Source organism: Ambystoma mexicanum, chromosome 1p, assembly GCF_040938575.1.
Source record: "Ambystoma mexicanum isolate Mex_15411 chromosome 1p, UKY_AmexF1_1, whole genome shotgun sequence".
Taxonomy (NCBI): domain Eukaryota; kingdom Metazoa; phylum Chordata; class Amphibia; order Caudata; family Ambystomatidae; genus Ambystoma; species Ambystoma mexicanum.
In genome coordinates this window covers 1,387,412,267-1,387,434,077 of record NC_090921.1, presented here as the reverse complement: position 1 = coordinate 1,387,434,077, position 21,811 = coordinate 1,387,412,267, and the positions used below count along the sequence as shown (strand labels likewise).

Below are 21,811 nucleotides of genomic sequence, written 5' to 3'. Positions count from 1 at the left end.
CCCCAACCTGGTCTTCAATGAATACGCCCACCTATTCGGCTATAGACAACCGTATATGCACACTGAACATGAACTTTAGATCCTACCCCCAGGATAGAATAGATGGATGAAATGGATTGATGAAATGGATGGGACGGATGGACGCATGTGGAATGACTGGATGGAATGTGGAATGAATAGACGGTATATATATGGAATGGATGAAAATAGGATGGATGGAACAGATAGAAAGACGGATGATGGAAAAGAGACTAGATGGACGCATGTGGAACAAATGGATGGCATGGATGCACGCGTTATGAATGAGATGGATGAAATAGATAGACGCATGTGGAATGGAATGAATGGATAGGATGTATGTAGATGGAATGATGGACCAAATTAATAGAATGGAAGTGATGGAATGCATCGGATGGATGGAACGAATGGATGAAGAAATGGAAGAAACTGATGGATGCATCGATGGAATTGATGGTTGATGGAATGAAGAAACGGAGGGATGCAGCGATGGAATAGATTGAATGGATGGAATTACCCTACCTTCTAGTTCCTGTGTGTGCCCACCGTGAACATGTCCGCGTACCCTGCTTTCTTGTTCCCCATGCTGTTGTATAGTCCCATGTCATCGCTGTAAGCTCTGCACCCATCACAATGAGTCGTCGCTGTGCTCCCTCTCATCCTGTTCCCATGATGTTGCTATGTATCCCAATGTATTACCCAACCCTTGTCGCCATGTGCCCACTATGCCCATATGTCACTGTGTACTCTGCTTTCTTGTCCCCCATGCTGTTGCTATATATACATATGCCCCCTCCTGTCACCATAAGACCAACCCACTGTCCCTGTGTGGCGATGTGTTCCCTGCCATCTTGTTCACATGCCTGGTCTCGGGCGTTTTAAAGATGAACCATCCATCATATCACTACGCCTACTCTCTACTATACACCATCACACAATTAGAACATGGCTATACCCCTGATAAATTCGGACTAGCTGTTCATATACGAAAACTACCCCATGAAAACATCACCCTAATAAAACGCAGCTATCCCGTGACATTCCGGCCTAGTTGCTCACATAAGCGTCCTTCAGGCCCAACGCAGCCAAACCCTGTCTGGATGTCCACCCACCAGACTGCAAACACATACAACTAATATCTTCAACACCAGAACTAACGCCAGTATGCAGCTACCCGACAATTACATCAGCTGCACACAACTGGTACACACACACCCTATGACACCATCTCCCTCCACTGACATGAACTACGGTGAGGGCGTTCAACATACCAGCGCTTTGAGGTCATAATGATATGTAGAGCACTATATAAATGCCAAGTAACAACTTGCTTTAACTATTATTGCTGGGAAAGGTGTCCGTCTAGACGTCACTGGATTTAAGTGCTCACATGCTCTGACAACCTGTTGGACCTTTTTCCTTCCCTTAACCTTTCCTTTCTACATACCTCAGAATCTACAAAGTGTAGATGTGATATATAAAGGCCATCATTGTCCTAGTTAGTGAAGTCATCGCTGTGTGTAAGAAGCATCTCCAAAGAGTATCTACTAGTTTGAGTTGATTCTGGAAAAGTATTTTCAAGTATATTTCATTGTTAAATATTTTGCCCTTCATTGTTAAATATTTTGCCCTTTTTATAGAAAGCTTAGTTAAAAACTACTGTTGAATAAATAATTATAACAAAAACCTTGATTTTAAGTGTTACTTGGCTACTTGTATTTGTGGATTTCATTGCTGCAGCTCACATTTACCCCCCCTTGAGATAAGCCTAGCTGCTCAGTCACACAACCAACTTGTGAAGTACAGGCCTATACCAAACGGTGGGTTACCCAATACCAAGCGAACACGTGTTGTGTAGTCTCCTCCAGGGTTACTACATCAATTAATTCCTAACATTGTGTTTCCAGCTCGATGGATTCTTCGATGATACGTCATTGACTCGGGGCCTCGACAGCTCTCGGTGAGGATCAGGCTTTCGTCTCAGGCTCAAGGGCGTGCGGGTTTAGGTCGAGCCCTTTCCTTCCCAGCTTCTTTCAAAAGGCGCGGTAGAAGCATGTCTTGGAGGCTTTTGTTTCTCAAATATTTTTAGCATCTCTGCTCATAAAGCCTCCCACTCGGCCGTAGTGGATTTCTTTGTGGGGGAACGATGCCCTCTCGGGGGAAGCGTCCAACAAAGTCAAAGAAGGCGACCTATGGTGCTTTTTCTTGGACCTCTTCGACGATGAGTGGTGGGAGCCACTCCTCGATCTCAACCTCTTAACTTTCTAACTCCGAGGAGAGTCGCCTCGACTCAGTCGAAGGTGTTTTGGTCCGGGTAGATTTGTGGTTTTGACCTACCATTAACTTCCCCTTTCTTTCCTTCAAGGCCTTTAAAGTCATCTACTGGCACTTGGAGCAGTCTGAGGTGTTATGCTCCACCCCGTAGCATCAGAAACAAATGTGATGTGGATCAGTGAATGACATCTTTGACCCACAGTCTCGACACTTCCTAGACACCGACAACCTCCAAGACAGGATTCAAGAAGACCACCTACTCAATTTCTCGAAGCAATATGTGAAGTAAAGAAGCGCAATGTATTTCTCGAAGCAATAGCATTCGCGGAAATATTGAACTCAAGCCAACGGACGCTGCGCTTTCTATATATACCTTCGATGTCATCCTCTAGATGTAGGCCCTCGAGGGATATAGAGTTGACGCCTTCAACGCACAGCCCCCTCTGCCAAATAGAAAATTCCAAACCAGCTCGAGCTGGATACCGAATATCAAAGCTGAGGAATACGTGGGAAGACATCCATTTGAATAGTATATTACTATCCGGAATGTATAAACTTAGGTTTGACTCACCTGGACTTAGTCTCTCTAAATAAGGTTATACCCAGATTTGCATACCATAGGTATTGAGTTGCTTTTTATGATTGTGTTCATATGACAGAGTACTTCCATACCCAAGAATTATCTTGGTCAACTTGTTTTTAAATAAATCTTTTATTTTTACAATACACAGCGTGTGTGTTTCTTTGGACCATATGTAGGCTGCAATTTCTTTGTACCAAACTACAGCCTTCTCTCCCTCCTAAGATAAGCATGACTGCTCTGTCCATGCCAACACATTCTCAGGTGGCACGGCCTTAAACTAAGAGTGGAGTTTATGTACTGTCTCTGATGTATGTTTTTATGAAGCCCATAGTTACTGTCTCTGATGTATGTTTTTATGAAGCACATAGTTGGACTTTAGAAAACTGCCCTAACGAGTCTGCCATGGAGCGAGTGGAAGGCCCAAGTCTGGCCTGCCGTCGCACACTGTCTGGAGATCAGACGAGGTTCTGGATCTCCTCCAGCAAGCGATCTCAGCCGCCAGTAGTCACAACAGTAATTGAAAAGATGAAGTGAAGATTTCTCACAAGAATAAGAAAAAGGCTATCAATATTTTGAGGAAACACAAGGACTCAAAACAAAAACGTGCAGTAAACATCTGAACATGGCCACCAGGGGTGAAGCGTCATTGGTTGGGGTATTATGATATATAGTGATAGCGATAGGCTATAGAAACGACTAGCAGTTTAATTTAGCTTTAAAGTGAATCTGCTTTAATATTACTGAGGATTTCCAGCCTGACTGGGAATATTCACGAGCATGTGAATCCATGTAAGACACCCATGCTGGAGAATTTAGCACATTGAATAAGCTGAAGGTAGATTGAACACTGCTTAATGTCCAGGGGAACAGCCAAGTTGCTTGATGTCCACCAGACAGCCACAGAGTTCTTGGATGAGACACTGAGGTTTGCCAGAGCCAGCCATAGATCTGAATATGTTTTCTTATTTTGGAAATCATTTATTTTCCAGAATTCCAGCTCACAAAGCTACTAACAAGGTAACAATCACAAGTAAGAAATCCATAGAACTGGAAATCTACACTGCTAATGAAGGTCAATGCAAAGTGGTAAACAGGAAAGTCCCACAAAAGAGCTCATGAACTACAACTCCCCTTGTATATGAATAGAAGAAACAAGAAATGCTTTCAGGCCAGCTACATAATAGTTGGATTTGCCACCCTTCCACACAGAAGGTGCAAATTGCACACTGGAGGTAAACCTACCTTGTTGCCTCTAGATGAACAAACGCATACTGTGGGTGCAATAACAGGAGCACCAACTTAATTTTTATGTCAACAAAAGCAGACCACCCATAAAGCAGCGGTAAGTCGAAGACTTTACCATTAAAATATATTTAATTTACCTTTCAGGAATGTTGCTCCAACAGCATTGTTAGAATGCACTCGCTAAGCAACTGGTTTAACCTGAAAAAACACACCCTGAACCATCATGTAATTCTGGCCATTTCTGCAGAACATATTAGTAACCAAGCTATTCACACTGGCACACGATTACAAACAATTTCCATAAAGTGTTTGAAAATCTAGGTAGTACCTGGCTCAATTACTTTTCCTGGTGGGTATTTGACAACAATCTGACGTCCATCTAGGTGCTTAAACGTGAACTGAAACCCACAAAGCGCCTCCACAAGTCCAATCTTGTGTGTCATGTGTAGGTCATTCCCTTCCCTCTGGAACGTCTGTAGAACAAGTAAGCAGAGGGTTAGCAAGAGGTATCCCAACTTTCTAAAGACTAAGAGCAACCCAGTTATTTGCAATGTGATACAAAGGGTCAACCACAAAGACAGCCAATACATCAGCACACTTCTAGAAGTTTGCATTCACATTGTCTTCCAGTGAATATTGCAATCAATTGTGGGCAAACATTTTGAAGAGCACACCAGTGTTCAGAGAGTAATGCAACAATTGTCGATAAAGAAATATGGCTAGCATTAAAAAATGTGGGCAGCTTGGGCTGGTTTAATTGGATGTATCTAGTTGTAGTTTGGTATGTATTTGTTAGTGTAAAAGTCAACAAGGAGCAGGAGAAGCACTGAAGATTGCAAAGAAAAAGAACTGGTTAGGAAAGATTTTTTTAGGCAACTTTCCCTCAATATTATAAGGTCCCCAAACATTTTTTTTGTTTTTTAAATTTTTTACTACTGGCTGTTAGGCAAGATTGTATGCAGTACCCTTTCGGTGCACTCAGCAACCCTGACCTCCTGGCAATGGGAACCCAGCCTTTGGTATACGTCTGTACTACACAGGTTGGTAGCGTGATTGAGCAGCCAGGATCATGTCAAGAGGGGTCAATGTGAGCTGTAGGGGAGTTACACAGATTCACAGTAACAAGTATTCAAATAAACACACAATGTTTCTTGAATAAACAATTATTATTTATCAGTCAGTAAGTCTTCAGAAGGGAGCAATATAACACTCAAATATACTTCACAAAATACACACTCTTAATATCTCTAAATCAGGTAGTACCCTTTTGCGATGGCCCACAGACACAACCTACACCCTCAGGTGACTAATAGCTAGGGTGCTGGGGACATTAATACATCACTGTTGTATTTAGTATCATGTTGGAGTAAGTCAAAGGAAAATGTTATTTCGAACATACAAGAGACCACAAATATTCTTAAGCAGGCAAATACTTTCAGATCCCCCCCCACCCCCCATGAGACTCATTCAGTGGATCAGGCTAAGCCAAAGTCAATGGGCAAAAGTCTATGAGCTGAAGCACTTCTTTGCAGGCAAGGAACAAGTTACTTACCTGTAACTGTTGTTCTCCAGCATGGGTCTGGCATGGATTCACATGCTCATGAATATTCCCCGTCGTCAGGCTGGGAATCCTCGGTAAAGAAAAAACCAGTATCAGTTTCGTTTCTGATCTGTCTTTCGTAGTAATAACCAATCACTGGTCTCTGCGTCATACTGACCACAGCCAATGACTGCCCTCCACCTAAGCACCGCCTCTGGCAGCCATCTTCAGATTTGGAAGCACGTGAAGTGGCAGTATGACCAAGTGAAGAGCCGCAGAGGGGTAGGCGGGAGGGTTCGCATGTGAATCCATGCCAGACCCATGCTGGAGAACAACAGTTACAGGTAAGTAACTTGTTCCTTCTCCAGCATGGGGTCTGGCATGGATTCACATGCTCATGAATAAAGAATACATAGCAGTACACACATGCACAACCACGGGAGGTGGCAAAGGCTCAACATTAAGCATTACATCAAACTCAACATTAAGCATCTTACCTCCTCACCAGGCTCACCTCAGGCGAACAGGTTGCTTAGCACTGCTTGGCCGACCCTGGACTCCTCCCTGGAATCCCGGTCGACGCAGTAGAATTTCGTGAAGGTGTGCGTCGACCTCCACGTAGCAGCCCTGCATATGTCCAGCAGGGGCACACCAGAAAGGAACGCCGTGGTAGCTGCGATCGCTCTGGTGGAATGGGCTCTCGGACGGCCAGGCAGCGGTCGGTTTGCCAACCGATGACAGTACATGATACAGCCGGAGAGCCATCTGGAAATGGAAGCCTTCGAGAGAGCCTTCCCCTGATTGACAGGTCCAAAGTTCACAAAGAGTTGTGACGTCTTCCGAAAACCCTTCGTGCGGTCCACGTAGAACTTCAGCGCTCTAGCTACATCCAGCGAGTGCAAAGTCCTCTCAGCCGGCGACGAAGGCGACGGGAAGAACACAGGTAACACCAAGGGTTCGTTGAGATGGAAGTCCGACGGTACCTTGGGCATGAAGGAGGGGTGCGTCCTGAGCACTACCCTCGTGTCGTGGAAAGTCAAGTACGGGGCCTTGCAGGAAAGGGCCTGGATCTCTCCCACTCGTCGTGCGGAGGTGATGGCCACAAGAAAAGCTGTTTTCCACGATAGAAACTTCAACGGGGCCGAGTGCAGAGGCTCGAACGGAGGTCCCATGAGCTTGGTCAGCACCACGTTGAGCTCCCACGCCGGGGCCGGAGCCTTCACCGGCGGGAACGATCTGAACAGTCCCTTCATGAACTCTTTCACCAGACGATGAGACCACAAGGACGTCCGCCCCGTGGTTCTGGTGTATCGGGAGATCGCAGCAAGATGAATCTTGATGGACGCGTGTGCCAGACCAGCTTTGGCCAGCGTCAGCAGGTACGGCAGTACTTGGGGAGCCGTAACCCGTAGAGGGTTAATCTTCTGTGCGTGGCACCAGACAGAGAACCTCTTCCATTTGTGTCCGTAGCATTTAAGAGTCGAGGACGCCCTGGCCTTTGCAAGAACCTCTCTGCAATCGGCCGGTATGTCGTATCCTCCAAACTCTAGCGCTGCAGGAGCCAGGCCTGCAAGTTCAGCGACTTCGGGTCGTGGTGGAGGATGGCGCCTCCTTCCCTGGAGAGTAGATCCGCGTCCGCCGGCAGCTTGATCGGCGGGGACGCTGACAAGTCCAGAAGGTCCGGGAACCATATCTGCCTCGGCCACGCAGGTGCGACGAGGATCATCCTGCACTGTGACCTCTTGAGCTGGTTGACGAGCCGGATTAGCAGAGGCAAGGGAGGGAACGCGTAGAGGAACAGGCCCTCCCAGGGGAACGAGAAAGCATCGCCCATGCTCCTCGTCTGGGGAAACCTGCTGGCGAACCTCCGGCACTTGGTGTTCGTCGCCGTCGCGAACAGGTCGATCTGGGGTGTGCCCCACCGTCGGAAGAGGCGATCCACCAGATCCTGCTGTAGTTCCCACTCGTGGCACGAGCGCAGCTCCCTGCTGAGTGAGTCGGCGATGGTGTTTTTTATCCCTGCCAGATGAAACGGCACCAGAAAAATCCCTTGGGCAACGGCCCAATGCCACAGGTCCTGCGCCTCCTTGGACAGCGCTGGGGACCTGGTTCCGCCCTGTTTCCTGATGTAAAACATGGTGGTGGTGTGGTCGGTGAAGATCCTCACCACCTTGCCCTTGAGGGACGGAAGGAAGGACCTGAGGGCCCAAAACACTGCACGGAGCTCCAGGACGTTGATATGCAGGGACTTCTCCGTCGGGAGCCAGAGTCCCCTTGCGTGCAGATTTTCGGTGTGCGCTCCCCACCCTTCCAGGGAGGCATCCGTGGTCACGGTCTCCTGGTGGGCTGGGGTCTGGAAGTCCATGCCCGCCGTCAAATGCGCGCAGGTGCCCCACCACCGTATCGCTCGTCGGAAACTCTCGTCGAGCTTGATCCTTTCCTCGAAGCTGCCCGTCGTCTGGATCCAGCGCGCATCCAGGAATTCTTGCAACGGGCGCATCCGGAGCCTGCACATGGGAATGAGGTAGATGCAGGAAGACATCATCCCGAGGAGGGACTTGATGGACCTCACTTTGGCCGCGTCGGCCACCAACATCCGTTGCACCTTGCCCAAGATGGTCCTGGTCCTCTCCTCCGACGGGGAGGCCAGAAGGGACACTGTGTCGAGCCTGCTCCCAGAAACAGTGCGACTTGCGCGGGCACCAGGTGGGATTTGGCGTAGTTCACGGAGAATCCCAGGTCCGTGAGGAGTTGGACGGTCCTTGCCGTGTGGACCACGGCGAGCTCCCTCGTCTTGGCGCGGATGAGCCAGTCGTCCAGGTAGGGGTAGACGTGAATCCCCTCGCGGCGCAGCTGCGCCGCCACCGGTGCGAGGCACTTGGTGAATACCCTGGGTGCCGACCGTAGTCCGAAGGGAAGGGCTTTGAACTGGTAATGACGCCCTTGGACCACGAATCTGAGGAATTTGCGGTGCCCCTTTAGGATGGGAATGTGGAAGTAGGCATCCTCCAAATCCAACGACGATAGGAAGTCTCCTTCCTCCAGCTGACCCAGGACGTGCTGGAGGGTGACCATCCGGAACTTCTGCGCCTTGATGAACTTGTTCAGACGTCGCAGGTCCAGGATGGGGCGCCATCCTCCCGTCTTCTTCCTCACGAGGAAGTATCTCGAGTAGACTCCGGAGCCCCGAAGCCTCTTTGGGACGAGTTCGATGGCGCCTTTTCTGAGCATCGCCTTTACCTCCAGGAGAAGTTGAGGGACGTGAAGTTCTTTCCTGGCCACGGGGGGGACGCGCGGGCACCTTCTTTGAAACTCGAGCGCGTGGCCCCGGGCCAGGGCGTCCAGCACCCAACGGTCGGTGGAGATGGACTCCCACACGCTGACGAAGCCCGCCAGCCGGCCTCCCACCGGGGTGCTTCGGTGGGGGCCCGACCCCACGGCCGGTTCAATCCTGCTTGGGCGCGGCCTTGCCCTCCTTGGCGACGACGGCGGGGTCCGCTAGACTTGCCTCGTCCTCTGTAGGCCTCTTGCGACGACGAGCGGGCCGCTTGACGGTAGGAAGCGAAACCGCCGCCGGAACCTTTGGAGGCGCCCTTGCCTCCGCCGCTCCGAAAGGGCGTCCGTCGTAGCAGGACTCCAAGGGCCCGGGCCGTCTCAGTATCCGCCTTGATGGCCTGAAGGGAATCGTCCACTGTCTTCCCAAACAGGTTGTTCCCGTCGAAGGGCATGTCCAGGACTCTGCTCTGGACGTCCTGCCGGAAATCCGTAGCTTTGAGCCATCCACGACGTCGAAGGCAAACGCCGTTGCCCAGCTGGCGGAACCCGGTGTCGGCGATGTCCGTCGCCACGGTGATGGCGTGGTCCGAGGCCACCTCACCTTCCTGCAGGATCTCAAGGGCCTCCGCCCTCTTGTCGTCCGGCAGAAAATCCAGCAGGGGAGCTATCTTGTACCAGAGCTCCCTGTCATAGCGGGCCACGATAGCCAAGGCGTTGGCCGCTTTAATAGTCGTCGCTGCCGACGAGATGACTCTACGTCCCATAGCATCCAATTTCTTTCCCTCGCCGTCCGGCGGGGAAGTCGATGTGGAGGCCGCACCCCCCCCCCGCTTTCTTCCTGGCTGCCGCGGAGACGACGGAGTCCGGGGTAGGCTGCGCCCGGAGGCACAGGGGGGCCGTGTCCGGGACCCGGTACTTTTTCTCGTACCGGTCTCTTCTAGCTGGCGTCGTGGAAGGGTTCTTGAGGAGGGAAAGGCCCTCATCCCAAATGTCGTCCAACAGAGGCACTGAGAGGCCGTCTTCCTCTTGGCCTCGCGCCGCTGATAAAGGAAGCCTTCCTTTTTCTTCTCCTCAGGGCAGAGTTGGAAAAGCTCGGAAGCCCTGGAGATCATGGAGTGGAAAGATCCGATCTCGTCGGGCGGAGAAGCCCTGGTGGGAGGCGACGACGGAAAATCCTCGTCGTATGCCTCGTCGTCCGTACCCGTCGCTGCCGTGTCAGTCCCCGTATCATCCCCTCGGGTGGACGGGGAGGAGGGCTGGACGGGGCGCGACGGTTGAAAAGGAGGTGGTGGATGGATCCTTCTTTTCTTGGTAGGGGGAACACCAGAAGGTCCCGGTTCTGGATCCCCCGACGTGAGAGGTTCCTCCGTCGGTAACGGTAGCCTCGTCCTTATCTCGGAGCATAAGGACTGTATGGCCAACAAAATGGCCGCCGAGTTGTCTTGCGGTGCTGGCAGAGGGGAATCCGACGGGCGGGCAGGGGCCCCGTCGGTATCCTCGACGATGTAGTCGTCGTCACCTGCGTCGGGGTCCATTCCGACGGGCTGGCCTTCTTCCACGCCTAGGCCGTGGCTTAAGACCTCGATCAGCTCCTCTTCTGAGGTTGAGGCCGAATCTCCGACGACGCCCTGCCCCCCCTTCTTCCCCACGGAGGGTTTCACGGGGGTCCTATCGATGGGCACAAAGGAAGACTCCCTCCGAGGAGGCAGGGAGATTCTGGGCTCTGAGGTCGCCACCACTGGTGCAGCCACCACAGGCTGAGCCAGGGCCGCCGCGACCGTTTCGATAGAGGGCTTGGTCGGATGGATCAAGGCCTTCACCACCTTAGGTGCGCTCACCGCCTTATCCTTGAGGGAGGGGGCACTGCCACGCTCCTCCTCTGCCTTAGAGCTCGACCGGGGCCTCTCCAGGAGCTTCGCTGGGTGCTCGGCCTTCCTCTTACCCGACCCAGAGCGTTGGCTCGTGGTTGATGGTGCCGGGGAGGGTGCGCCCTGCCTGGTGCCCGTAGAGCCCGAACGTTCGGCGCTCCCGGTGCCAGCGGACTCGCGGTGCTTGGCCTTATGTTGGGCCCCCGTCGCCGGGGCGCCCTCAAAGGTCTTAGAAGACCGCTCGGATTTCTTCTTCTTCTCGCCAGACGGGCTCTTACCCTCCAGCCAGTTGGCGAGACGTTGATGGCGGTCCTTCATGGTCCGTTCCGACATGTTGCCGCAAAACGCACAGTCCTTCTCCACGTGCGTCTTGTCCTCATGAAGGCAGTAAAGGCAGAAAGAGTGTTCGTCCTCCTTGAAGACGTTCTGCAGCTGGCATCCAGGGCAGACCCTGAACAGCTTTCCGGGCGTCGAGCTTCCCTTCTCCTGGGCCATCTCCGAGACCGGGCCTGAGAAGCTTCTGGATTCCTCCGAAGTGTAGCTCGACGAAATCTTCACCCTTGAGGGGCACAGATGAATCCGACACGGGTCCCCGTTGATCGGATGTAGGATCGGTGGAGCTTGAGGCTCTTTGACCGAAAGAATCGAAGTTTTTTTGTGAAAAAAGCGCGAAAAATAGCACTAACGCTCGAGAGCAATAGCACGAGGATCCCAACACATGAACGTGCGGTAAAAATCTGAAGATGGCTGCCAGAGGCGGTGCTTAGGTGGAGGGCAGTCATTGGCTGTGGTCAGTATGACGCAGAGACCAGTGATTGGTTATTACTACGAAAGACAGATCAGAAACGAAACTGATACTGGTTTTTTCTTTACCGAGGATTCCCAGCCTGACGACGGGGAATATTCATGAGCATGTGAATCCATGCCAGACCCCATGCTGGAGAAGTAGGAAAAGTCTTGGCACAATGTTTTAGACGTCTTTGAAGAAAAGAAGTATCAAATGTAGGGCCACAAGCTTATTAGACCTGTGAGTAGTAGACGATGCAAGCAACTCTACAGTAAGAGGTAAGTTCTCTTGACTTTACACAGTACCTTTAAAATGAAGAAAAGATGCAGCAGATTACTTCTGTTCCTGTGCAGCTCTGCAGATCTCAAAGTTCCTGGGCCTCAGTCGTGGGGACAAGAGGGAGGACGTCTGGGAACTCCTGCACTGGGACGGTCAAAACTGGCAACCGGCAAACTTCACTTTCAGTGGCTGTTCGGCATTTAGCTCCTTGCATCTACCACAAATAGCAACACTGCAGTTCCTGGCTATTGAGATGGACTTTCCTTGCTTCTGGGGTCCGGCACTCTGCTGAGGGGGCTCCGGCTCAGTCAGTCCTGCTTCCTGGGAGTCCAGAGGATCTTCCTGGAGCAGTAGGCCAGCTTAAAAGCAACACACAATCTGGTTCCTCTCCCTGGTTATACGATTTCCAGCATCAACTCTGGGAATTCAACTAGCTCCGAGATGGATGTCCAGGTGGATTACTTTTGAGTTGATTGGTCCCACCAACTCAAAGGGGGAAGTCGTCCTTGCAGGGGCTTCTCTGGCAATTCAAATTTGGAGTTTCAGCATTGCAGTAGGGCATCACCGGGCAAAGTAACGGTCCAGGAGTTGCAGCAGGAGTCATCTTCAAGTTCTTCTTTGGTTCCTTTGTCCAGTGGTCGACTGCCTTCCAAGCCAAAAGCCTCGCCTTTTATTCAGTTCTCGCCCATTCATTCCAGCCTAGCTGTCAGTCACCCAGCAGGGTGGCTGTCCTTGCCGGACAATCAGCCGGCCCATCACCACAGAGTGCATTTGTGTCTCCAAGGAGACAAAGCACAGGGAGTTTCAGGCACCTCCCTCACTTCCTTCCTACCCCAGACACCCTGGAGCCAGAGGCGGGCTTCACTCGTGAATCCCGCCAAAAGCAAAGCTAACAATGGGACCAAACCTGGTTTGGCATGCAGAGTGAATCTCAAGAAGGACCTTTCCGCAAAGAAAAAAGACTGAGGCCATTTTGACAAAAATGGCACCCTTGGGTGCTTTACTGCAGCTGCGAAAGCATCCCACAGTAAATGCACACCATGGTAGTTAAAACAAAGCCACTGCCACCAGCCATTCAGTGAGAAAAGGGGCAACTTAAAAAAAAATTACATGAGAAGCTAGACAAAGGGGATACTAGTAACCCCTCCAGCACCCCATTGTGAGATAGTGTGTGCTGGTCTTAAAGTCACAAATGTAAGTAAAGTCAATTTCACTTTACTGCTCTGGAAAACAGTAGTTTATCCCAGAGAAGGTATTTAAACCTTTGGGAAATCTGAAAGACTTCCCTGTGCCACTGCACTGAAGGTGCTGTGTGACAATGTAAAAGATGATGCCTATGGAGTTTGTCAGACTCCACAACCAAAAGAAACCGTGTATAAAATCACATTAAAATACATGCAAGTGTGGGCAAAAGGGTCTCACTCTTTCCAGGTTAAAGAAAAATCAAGTCCTCAAAATCCAGCAAAGTTGCTGGGGGTCTAAGATGGAGGGAATTAGCACATTTGAGAATTCTCCCTAACAACTTCCATAAAGGCTTTAATTACAGGAATTTTCCACCATGAAACCTTGCTATGGGACATGGTGTACGGCAAAAGCGTGGCTAAGGGGACTTTAAGAGAATTGAAAACCAGTTCCGAATCTAACAGATGAGTTCGGTAAAGGACGATCTCTTTAGGTCAGCACCAATAGGATTGATGCCCTGGACATTACACCAGATAAAGCATGTTAAGGAGAATTCTCAGAAATGTGCTAATTCCCTTCTACTTTAGAGTCCCCCACAGCTCTTTTTGCTGGACTGGAGACATCTTTACATTGTGACACACAAAGCACCATCAGTGCAGCGACACAGAGGTTTTAGATTTCCCACAGGTTTATATACCTTCTCCTGAGCAGTGAAGTGAAATTGACTTTACTTACATTTTGTAACTTTCTAGACCCAGCACACACCATCTTACAATAAGGTGCTGGAGGGGTTACTTTGTATCCCCTTTGTCTGGTTGCTCATGTAACATTTTAATGTTACCATTTCTACAATTAAATGGCTGGTGGCAGTGGTTTACTCCACCCCCCCCCCCATCATTGTTTGTTTTTATCGTGGGCTGCAATTGCCGATGCAGTAAGGTACCCATGGGTGCCCATTTTGTCAAAACGGTCGCTATTTCTTGTTGGAAAGGTCCTCCTTGAGATTTACTTTCCACGCCAAACCAGGTTTGGTCCATTTGTTTGTTTTGTCTTTGGCAGGATTCACTGGTAAAGCCGCCTCTGGCTCCAGCATGTCTGGCGGGGAAGGAAGCGAGGGAGGGGCTCTAAACGCCCTGTGCTTAGTCTCCTTGGTTACAGGAATGCACCCAAGGATGATTAGCTGGAGGGCTGTTCTTGGACACACAAAATAAGGGATGCCTGGTACTGTGTCTATGGTCCTCTAGGCGGTTATACAGTGGAGAAGGAGAGGGGTGGACCAACTAGACCTAAGATGACTGATTATTATTTCCTAACTCAGAACATCATATTTATTGTACAAATACCAAAAATTGTTTCACAGAAATTAATAAGTTAGGCTCAATGTACACAAAAAAAACCCATCCCTCCACAGTCTATTCATTCATAACTCACAGACATTCATACTTGCATACGTTGGGACAATAAGGTAACGTGTTGTTACCATCTTAAATACTAATCAAACAAATGTCACTTTAACACTCTAATATTCTACGCTGTGACCCTCTGCATCTTCAGGGGTAAGGAAAACTATCGTCGACATGTATTTCGGTTGAGTTTTCAAACAAGGGTAAGGTCCCCTTGCCCAGTTATTTTGTTCAACCTTCCTCAGGACGGAGTGCAATCGCCAGTTTCGCGTTGGCTCTTCATAGCACAAAAGGGAAGGGGGTATGAAACAAGAACCTCAATTCTAGGGAAAAAGATAAAAATGGACTAGATTAGTCTCGTAAACACCAGTATTGTCATCTTTGCTTGCTCATAACCTCTTAATGATACATATTACATCTGTATTGATCAGCTGCATTGGGCCGACTCACCTCCTCTGGGCTATATTTTGGTTCCTTACCCCTGAAGATGCACATAGGGTCACATCGTAGAATATTAGAGTGTTAAAGTGACATTTGATTAGTATTTGAGATGGTAACACGTTACCTTATTGTCCCAACAAATGCAAGTATTATAAACGTCTGCGAGTTATGAATGAATAGACTGGAGGGATTTTTTTTGTACACTGAGCCTAATTTATTAATTTGTGAAATTCTTTCTTATTTGTACAATGAATATTATGTTATGAGTCAAGAAATAGTAATCCATCATCTTTGGTCTAGTTGGTCCACCCCTCTCCTTCTGGGCTGTTCTTGGAGGACAGCAACCCTGCTGTGCGATTGATAGCTAGGCTACGAGTGAATGGGGAAAAACCTGCATAAAAGGCAAGGCTTTTTGCTTGGAAGGCAGAGTCGACCACTGGACGAAGGAATCCAAAGAAGAACTTGGAAGAGCTCTTGCTGCAACTCCTGGACTGTTGGTTTGCCCAGTGAAGCCCTGCTGCAGCTCCAAATTTTCCTTGAATAGAGAAGACCTGCCAAGGATGACTCCTCCCCTTGGGTTGTCAATCTGGAAAAATGAATACACTTTATTTGAATGATAGACGTAACTTGATGACCGTGGGCCAACCGTCTTATGCACCAAATTATAGAAATATAAACTGCTATGCTTGACCGACGAGCAGCCATTTTAAATGTAGCAAGAACCGCCATTTTGCTCGTTAACCATTGCTCATTGCTTTCTGTCTAAAAACTGCTTTGCAGCTTGCAATTCTTGCGAATTCTGCTCACTCTGCTCAACTGTTAACATTGTTGTTTGAATATGAAAGGACAAGGTCACGGGACTGAAGAGTCTGCTGAAACTCCTCATGAGTAGCCCAGAGAGGAATGCCCACGCTCCCTCTGTAGGCTTGGGAGGAAGCTGCAGGGCATTTAATCACTTCACAGCTGCCAGCCAGTCTCGTACGATGGTAGAATATGTTAGAATAATACAGTTAAATGCTTGAATTATGCTTATGGCCCCCCCTTCACAAAACCCTTTAGAACGTGTCGGCTCCCAGGACACGAATAGTACCTCATAGATAGCAAAGCTTGGAATGTGGCTCTTCCGTGTACAGATTGCTTCCAAGAACAGAACCACTGTTCTAAAAGATGCCTCTGCACTTTCTAAATTGCACATTGTTACTAGAATAGACATCGAAAGCATTATAATCGTCATACTCGTTGGATATGTCCATCGTCATCCCGAGTTCAAAGCAACTTAATACAGAGGGGTGTTGAACATGACTTTGCTGATTGTACGATATGCATTTTGTATATATGTAACTGATGTACGTAATTCGCTCTCTTGCGTCCCTCGAGGTCTAGGAAACTCACGTCGCGGGGCGTGAGATCAGAATTGGTCAATTGATACTATCTTTTGCTTGTAAGAAACCCTAGCATTGGGAATTTGAAACCTTGTGTCTGGCGCAGCTTTTCGTGTATGGTCATTGCCTTGTTTCCATAGCACGAGGGACCCCTTTCAGGGTTGGTGGGACCAATCGACCCTAAGACGAGCTCATTTGGAAATCCTCTCAGCTGGCTGTACTTCCACTGCTGCTGCAGTAACAGATTGCCAAGGAGAGGCCCACCAGAATCGTTCGAGTGAACCCGACCCAGGATGAACCTCCGACTCTGAGGAAGCAGGACTGACCAAGCCTGAGCCACCTCAACAGAGTGCTGAACCCCAGATGCAAGGAAAGTCCGTAGTGGTATCCGAGAACCGCGGTGGTGCTGTTTGCGAAAGCGGCGAGAAGCTGAAACCACGAAGTGCCGCTGATTTGAAGTTTTCCCATTGCTGCCACCGACCTTCAATTCGTAGTGCACGAGTCCCCAGACGCCCTCCCTCTTGTCCCCACAACTGAGGCCCAGGAACAACAGTATCTGCAGACCTACACAGACCTGCACGGGAACAGAAGCCAGTTGGAACCGATTTCTTCTAACCAAAGGTACTGTAAAACTAAGGAGACTTACCTCTTGTTGTATAGCCTACTAGCTCTCAGTTGAGAGCTGTCATTGTTGCCTTTGCAGAGTTTCTTGCAAGTAACACTGTAGGCCCCTCAAGTCTCCCAGCTTGTGGCCCTACAGTGATTTCATTTTTATACAAAAACTTCTAAAACATTGGGCAAGCCTTTTGACCTACCCGCAAGAAGCAGTTCAGCTTACCTAGACTTTTGCTTAACTAACATGGACTGTCCTGGCTCCCTGAAAGACTTCTTGCCTCTGACTTTGTGCTTTGCCTTTCCCCCAGGAAAGGGTTAATTTACTTGGCTTTGGAGGGCAAGTACTTACCTGCTTCAGAATATTTGTCAACCATTGTTTTATTCCCTCATCTTTTCCTTATTACACAAAAACTCAGTATTGCTCTAAATGTACCAGTAATATATTAATGTCCACAATGTCCTAGTTATTACCCTGGGTAAGCGGATCACCACCTCTACAGCCTACTCCACAAGGATCGCAATAACACCACACTCCTGGCAAGTTAGTGATGTCCAGTGGGGCCTAGTGCAGGATGGTCTTCAGGATGTTCTAGAGCCCACCCGATCACACATGCCGACGGTCATGGCTGAAGGCAGACAAGTAACCCAAAACATACTAAAAACACACTGGACTCGGCTGAAACCACTGGACGCACCCTCACCCAGGGTACCCTACTTAAAAAGACATGCCAGGTTAAAAAACTCTGGGTTCAAGCCCGACACTCATGCCTCTCTAACCAGTGGAGGATTTCAACCTTTTTGGTAAAGCGGTTGATGACGCCCTGGAGACGGCAAACAAAGAACCCGAGACTCTAAAGTTACTTAGCCTGATCACAGCTAAATCCTTTCACCAGCGTGGAAACGCATGCCGGTCCTATTGTGCCCAATCCTTCTCCCACTCGCCCGAGGGGCAATACGGCTCAGGGAATACCCCCCGTGGTCCAGGCTCCACTGGTAAATTCCAATACCAACAAAGGCTCTAGTAGGCGCAAGGGTAGAGGCAGAAACTACTAGAGGCTCCCGGCCTCCACCTCAAAGTGACGTTCAGGTCCCCTCCCATGCTTCCCTGGGTCAGGGGTCACCGGTCTTCATTCATCCATGCCTGGGCAGGGATCACTTTAAAACAGTGGGTGCTAAAAACCGTTGCCCACGGATATTGTATCGAGTTTCTCCAACCACCTCACTACCACCCACAAGAAGCAGACGTCTGTCGCCAGAACACCTGCGCATCCTGCTGGAAGAAGTTCAGGTCCTGCTGGAAAAGCACACCATCAAAGTTGTCACCCATCTCCAGGTAAACAATGTTATTTATACAGTGTACTTCCTTGTACCCAAAAAAGGATCTCACCATGGCCCTGTTTTAGACCAGCGCGCTGCGTACAAGATTGAACTTCGAAAGTTCAGGATGACACTTCAGGAGGAAATCCCACTGCTGCAGCAGGATTACATGGCTACATTGGACATGAAAGGTGCTTACTTTCATATTTCAACGTTGCCAGCGCACAGACAGTACCTCAGCTTCATGATGGAGGACACCCACCATCAGTTCAAGGTTCTTCCCTTCAGCATTGCCCCAGCCCCAAGGGTATTCACAAAGGTACTGGTGGTAGTAGTGGCTCACCTGCACAGGCAGTCCATCCCAGTCTATCCCTACCTCGACAACTGGCTCATAACAGGGGATTCGTACGGAATATGCCAGACAAATACCCAGATGACGGTAAATCTCTTCAACCTAACACTATCAATGAGGAAAAAATCCAGTCTAAACCCCAGCCAGGTCAAACAGTTTCTGGGGGCTCTAATTCAGACAAAGGATGGGCTCATCTTTCCCTCCAACAAGAGGTTTCAAACCATGTTGTTCCAGATCCCTCACTATGTAGCCAGTCACCAGGTGACTGTACGCAAAGCCACGCGACTGATGGGGATGATGGTTTCCGGCATTGTTAGGCCACTACACACAACTAGGCGTACAGAATAAAACGAATGAGAATGCATTACTTACCGTAAAAGCATTTCTGATGGTTGTATCTGCTTAGATTCACATGCTGTGCATAGGTCCGACATCCAGTGGTCACTGCGGAGTATTGCATCACTTGATGGAGATGTCTCTATCCCCCCCAGTAAAACTCCCCTGCCCGTACAACATGCTGTCTCAGGACAAGGGCAGGACTCTACATCCATGCCCCCAGAACATGAACTTAGCAGCTTGGCTCCTGAGATCATAGAGTTCGGACATCTACAACTCCCGCAAAGATGCATGGACATCCTCAGGGAAGCCAGAAAACTGAACTCGCCACTGCTATTCTAGCAAGTGGAAAAGATTTGTCATCTGGTGCAGGAGTAAAAGCATCAACCCTATTGACTGCTCTCCCACACATGTAGTCCTATACCTGACCCACCTATTGGATTCAGGTCTAGTGTTTAACTCCATTAAAGTCCACCTAGCGGCACTTTCTGCATACACCACTTCCCAACTCAGTGTCGTGGTGGAGGATCCCTGTTATAAAGGCCTTCATGGAGGGAGTAAAGAGAATACACCCCCCCGATAGCTGACCCAGCTCCCGGATGGGACCTTAATGTGGTACTTACCAGACTCATGGGCTCTCCATTCGAACCCATGCACAAAGCATCTCTTAAACACCTCACGCTTAAGACTGCTTTTTTAATAGCTATCACCTCCATCAGGAGAGTAAGTGAAATTCAGGCTCTTTCTATTCTAGACCCCTTTGTTACAGTTCACAAAGATAAAGTGGTTCTACGCACTCACCCTAGGTTTGCTCCGAAATTTATTTCCAAATTCCACGTAAACCAATCTATAGAACTACCAACGTTCTTTCAAAATCCTTCCAATTTGGGAGAAAGGACTCTGCACACACTAGATGTACGCAGAGCGGTCATGTTCTACATGGAAAGAACCAGACCACTGAGGAAGACTAATCAGTTCTTCGTCTCGGTGGCAGCAGGAAGAGAAGGAGATGCGGTTTCAAAATCCACTATTTCTAGATGGATTGTTCAATGCATCACTCTCTGCTATACTCTTGCTAAGAGAGAACTGCCCTTTAGGCCAAGAGCACACTCTACTCGAGGCACGGGGGCATCCATAGCATTCATTGCAAATGTTCCCCTTGAGTCCATCTGCAAAGCGGCTACCTGGAGTTCTGTGCACACCTTTACAAAACACTACTGTCTAGATACACACTCTAGATCTGACTCCCAGGTGGGACAGGCAGTATTACGACACCTTTTCTCTACTGTTCCTTCTCATAACCCACCGCCAACTCCGGGTACTGCTCGCTAGACTATGCACAGCATGTGATTCTACGCAGATTAACAAACATCAGAAGAGAATGCATTACTTACCGTAAAAGCATTTCTGATAGTTGTATCTGCTTAGATTCACATGCGCCCACCCTTCCTCCCCGCTCGGATGGAAGGAACATAGACTTCCTTTATATATCTCTCTTTTCTGTACTCACTCACGTCTAGAAGGCTCCCTCAGGGCAGAAAAATACAAACAGAGGGACCTCGACGCGTGAGGGATTGTGGGTACAACGCACGTCACTATAGGGATAGTGTTTCAGACACGCCTTGTCGACGTCCCCTTTTTCGACTACGAAAAACAAAATGCAATACTCCGCAGTGACCACTGGATGTCGGACCTATGCACAGCATGTGATTCTAAGCAGATTAACAAACACCAGAAATTACAATTACTTAAACAGTGCAAATAATTTGAGTTCACCAGAGGAGTTGATTCAATGCAATAGGTCGGCCAAAGTCAATGGTCTACAGTCTGGTATTTAAACGGAAAAGTCTTTGCCACGGTTCCCAGAAATAGTTCACGGAAGAAAGGTTCATATGTCGGGTCACAAGATGGCTAGGCCTGCAAGTTGCCAAAGTTTCACTAACTTTCACAGTGAGAGGTAAATCGGTCGGGTTTTCACAGTACCTTATATTAAAGAAAAAGATGCAGCTGAAGACTGTTCCTGGCAGTTCCTGCAGATCTTGCTGTTCCTGAGCATCAGTCGTGGGGACAAGAGGGAGGATGTCCGGAGACTCCAGCACTGCACGGGGACTGGTCACAAAGCTGGCAAACTGGCAATTCTTCGATTCCGGTAGCTGTCTTCAAGCGCACACAAGCTGGTGTCCTTCTCCCTGGTTAATCCTAACCAGCTCTGAGGATGTTGTCCAAGCGGCTTACGAGTTGATTGGTCCTACCAACTCAAAAGGAAGAAGTGGTCCTTGAAGGGCTTCCCTGTCGCGGTGAACTTGGCGATTCAGACCTGCAGTAAGGCTTCACCAGGCAAACCAATGGTCCAGTAGTTGCAGCAGCAGTCCTCTTCCAGCTAGGCTTCGGTTCTTTCGTTGCAGTGGTCGACTCTGCCTTCCAAGTCCAGAGACTCTCCTTTTAAACAGTTTTCTCCCTTTCATTCCAGCCTAGCTGCCACTCACCCAGCAGGGTGGCTGTCCTTGCCCGACAGTCAGCCAGCCAATCACACCAGAGTGCATTTGGGTCTCCTAGGAGACTAGGCACAGGGAGTTTCGGCCACCTCCCTCATTTCCTGCCCACCCTAGACACTCAGGCGCCAGAGGCGTTCTTCAGTCCTAAAGGCCACCAAAGGCCTAAAGACAAAGTGACCAAACCTAGTTTGGCGCGCAGAGACAAACGCTAGAAAGACCTTTCCAAAATGAAATGGCGAAAAAAGAAGACTGGGACCCATTTAAACAAAGGAGGCTTAGGCGCCATCTTGAAAACATGGCTCCCGCGATTTAACACTACCGGTGTTCACGGTCTGGTAAAATCATGGTAGTTCGTTGTAAAACCACTGCCACCAGCCATCGAGAGGAAAGGGTGGCAGGGGAATGATGACAATGCATT

At 49.2% G+C, this 21,811-nt stretch overlaps 1 protein-coding gene across 1 annotated transcript in view; it reads right to left on the bottom strand.

The window, feature by feature from the left end:
- The window catches only part of DNAJA2 (DnaJ heat shock protein family (Hsp40) member A2), a 312,300-nt gene that overhangs the window by 81,231 nt on the left and 209,258 nt on the right, over nucleotides 1–21,811 (bottom strand). Inside the window, exon 7 of the mRNA XM_069607061.1 lies at nucleotides 4,449–4,593. Within this exon, the coding sequence (XP_069463162.1) occupies nucleotides 4,449–4,593 (145 nt within the window). The remainder of the gene's footprint in view (nucleotides 1–4,448; nucleotides 4,594–21,811) is intronic.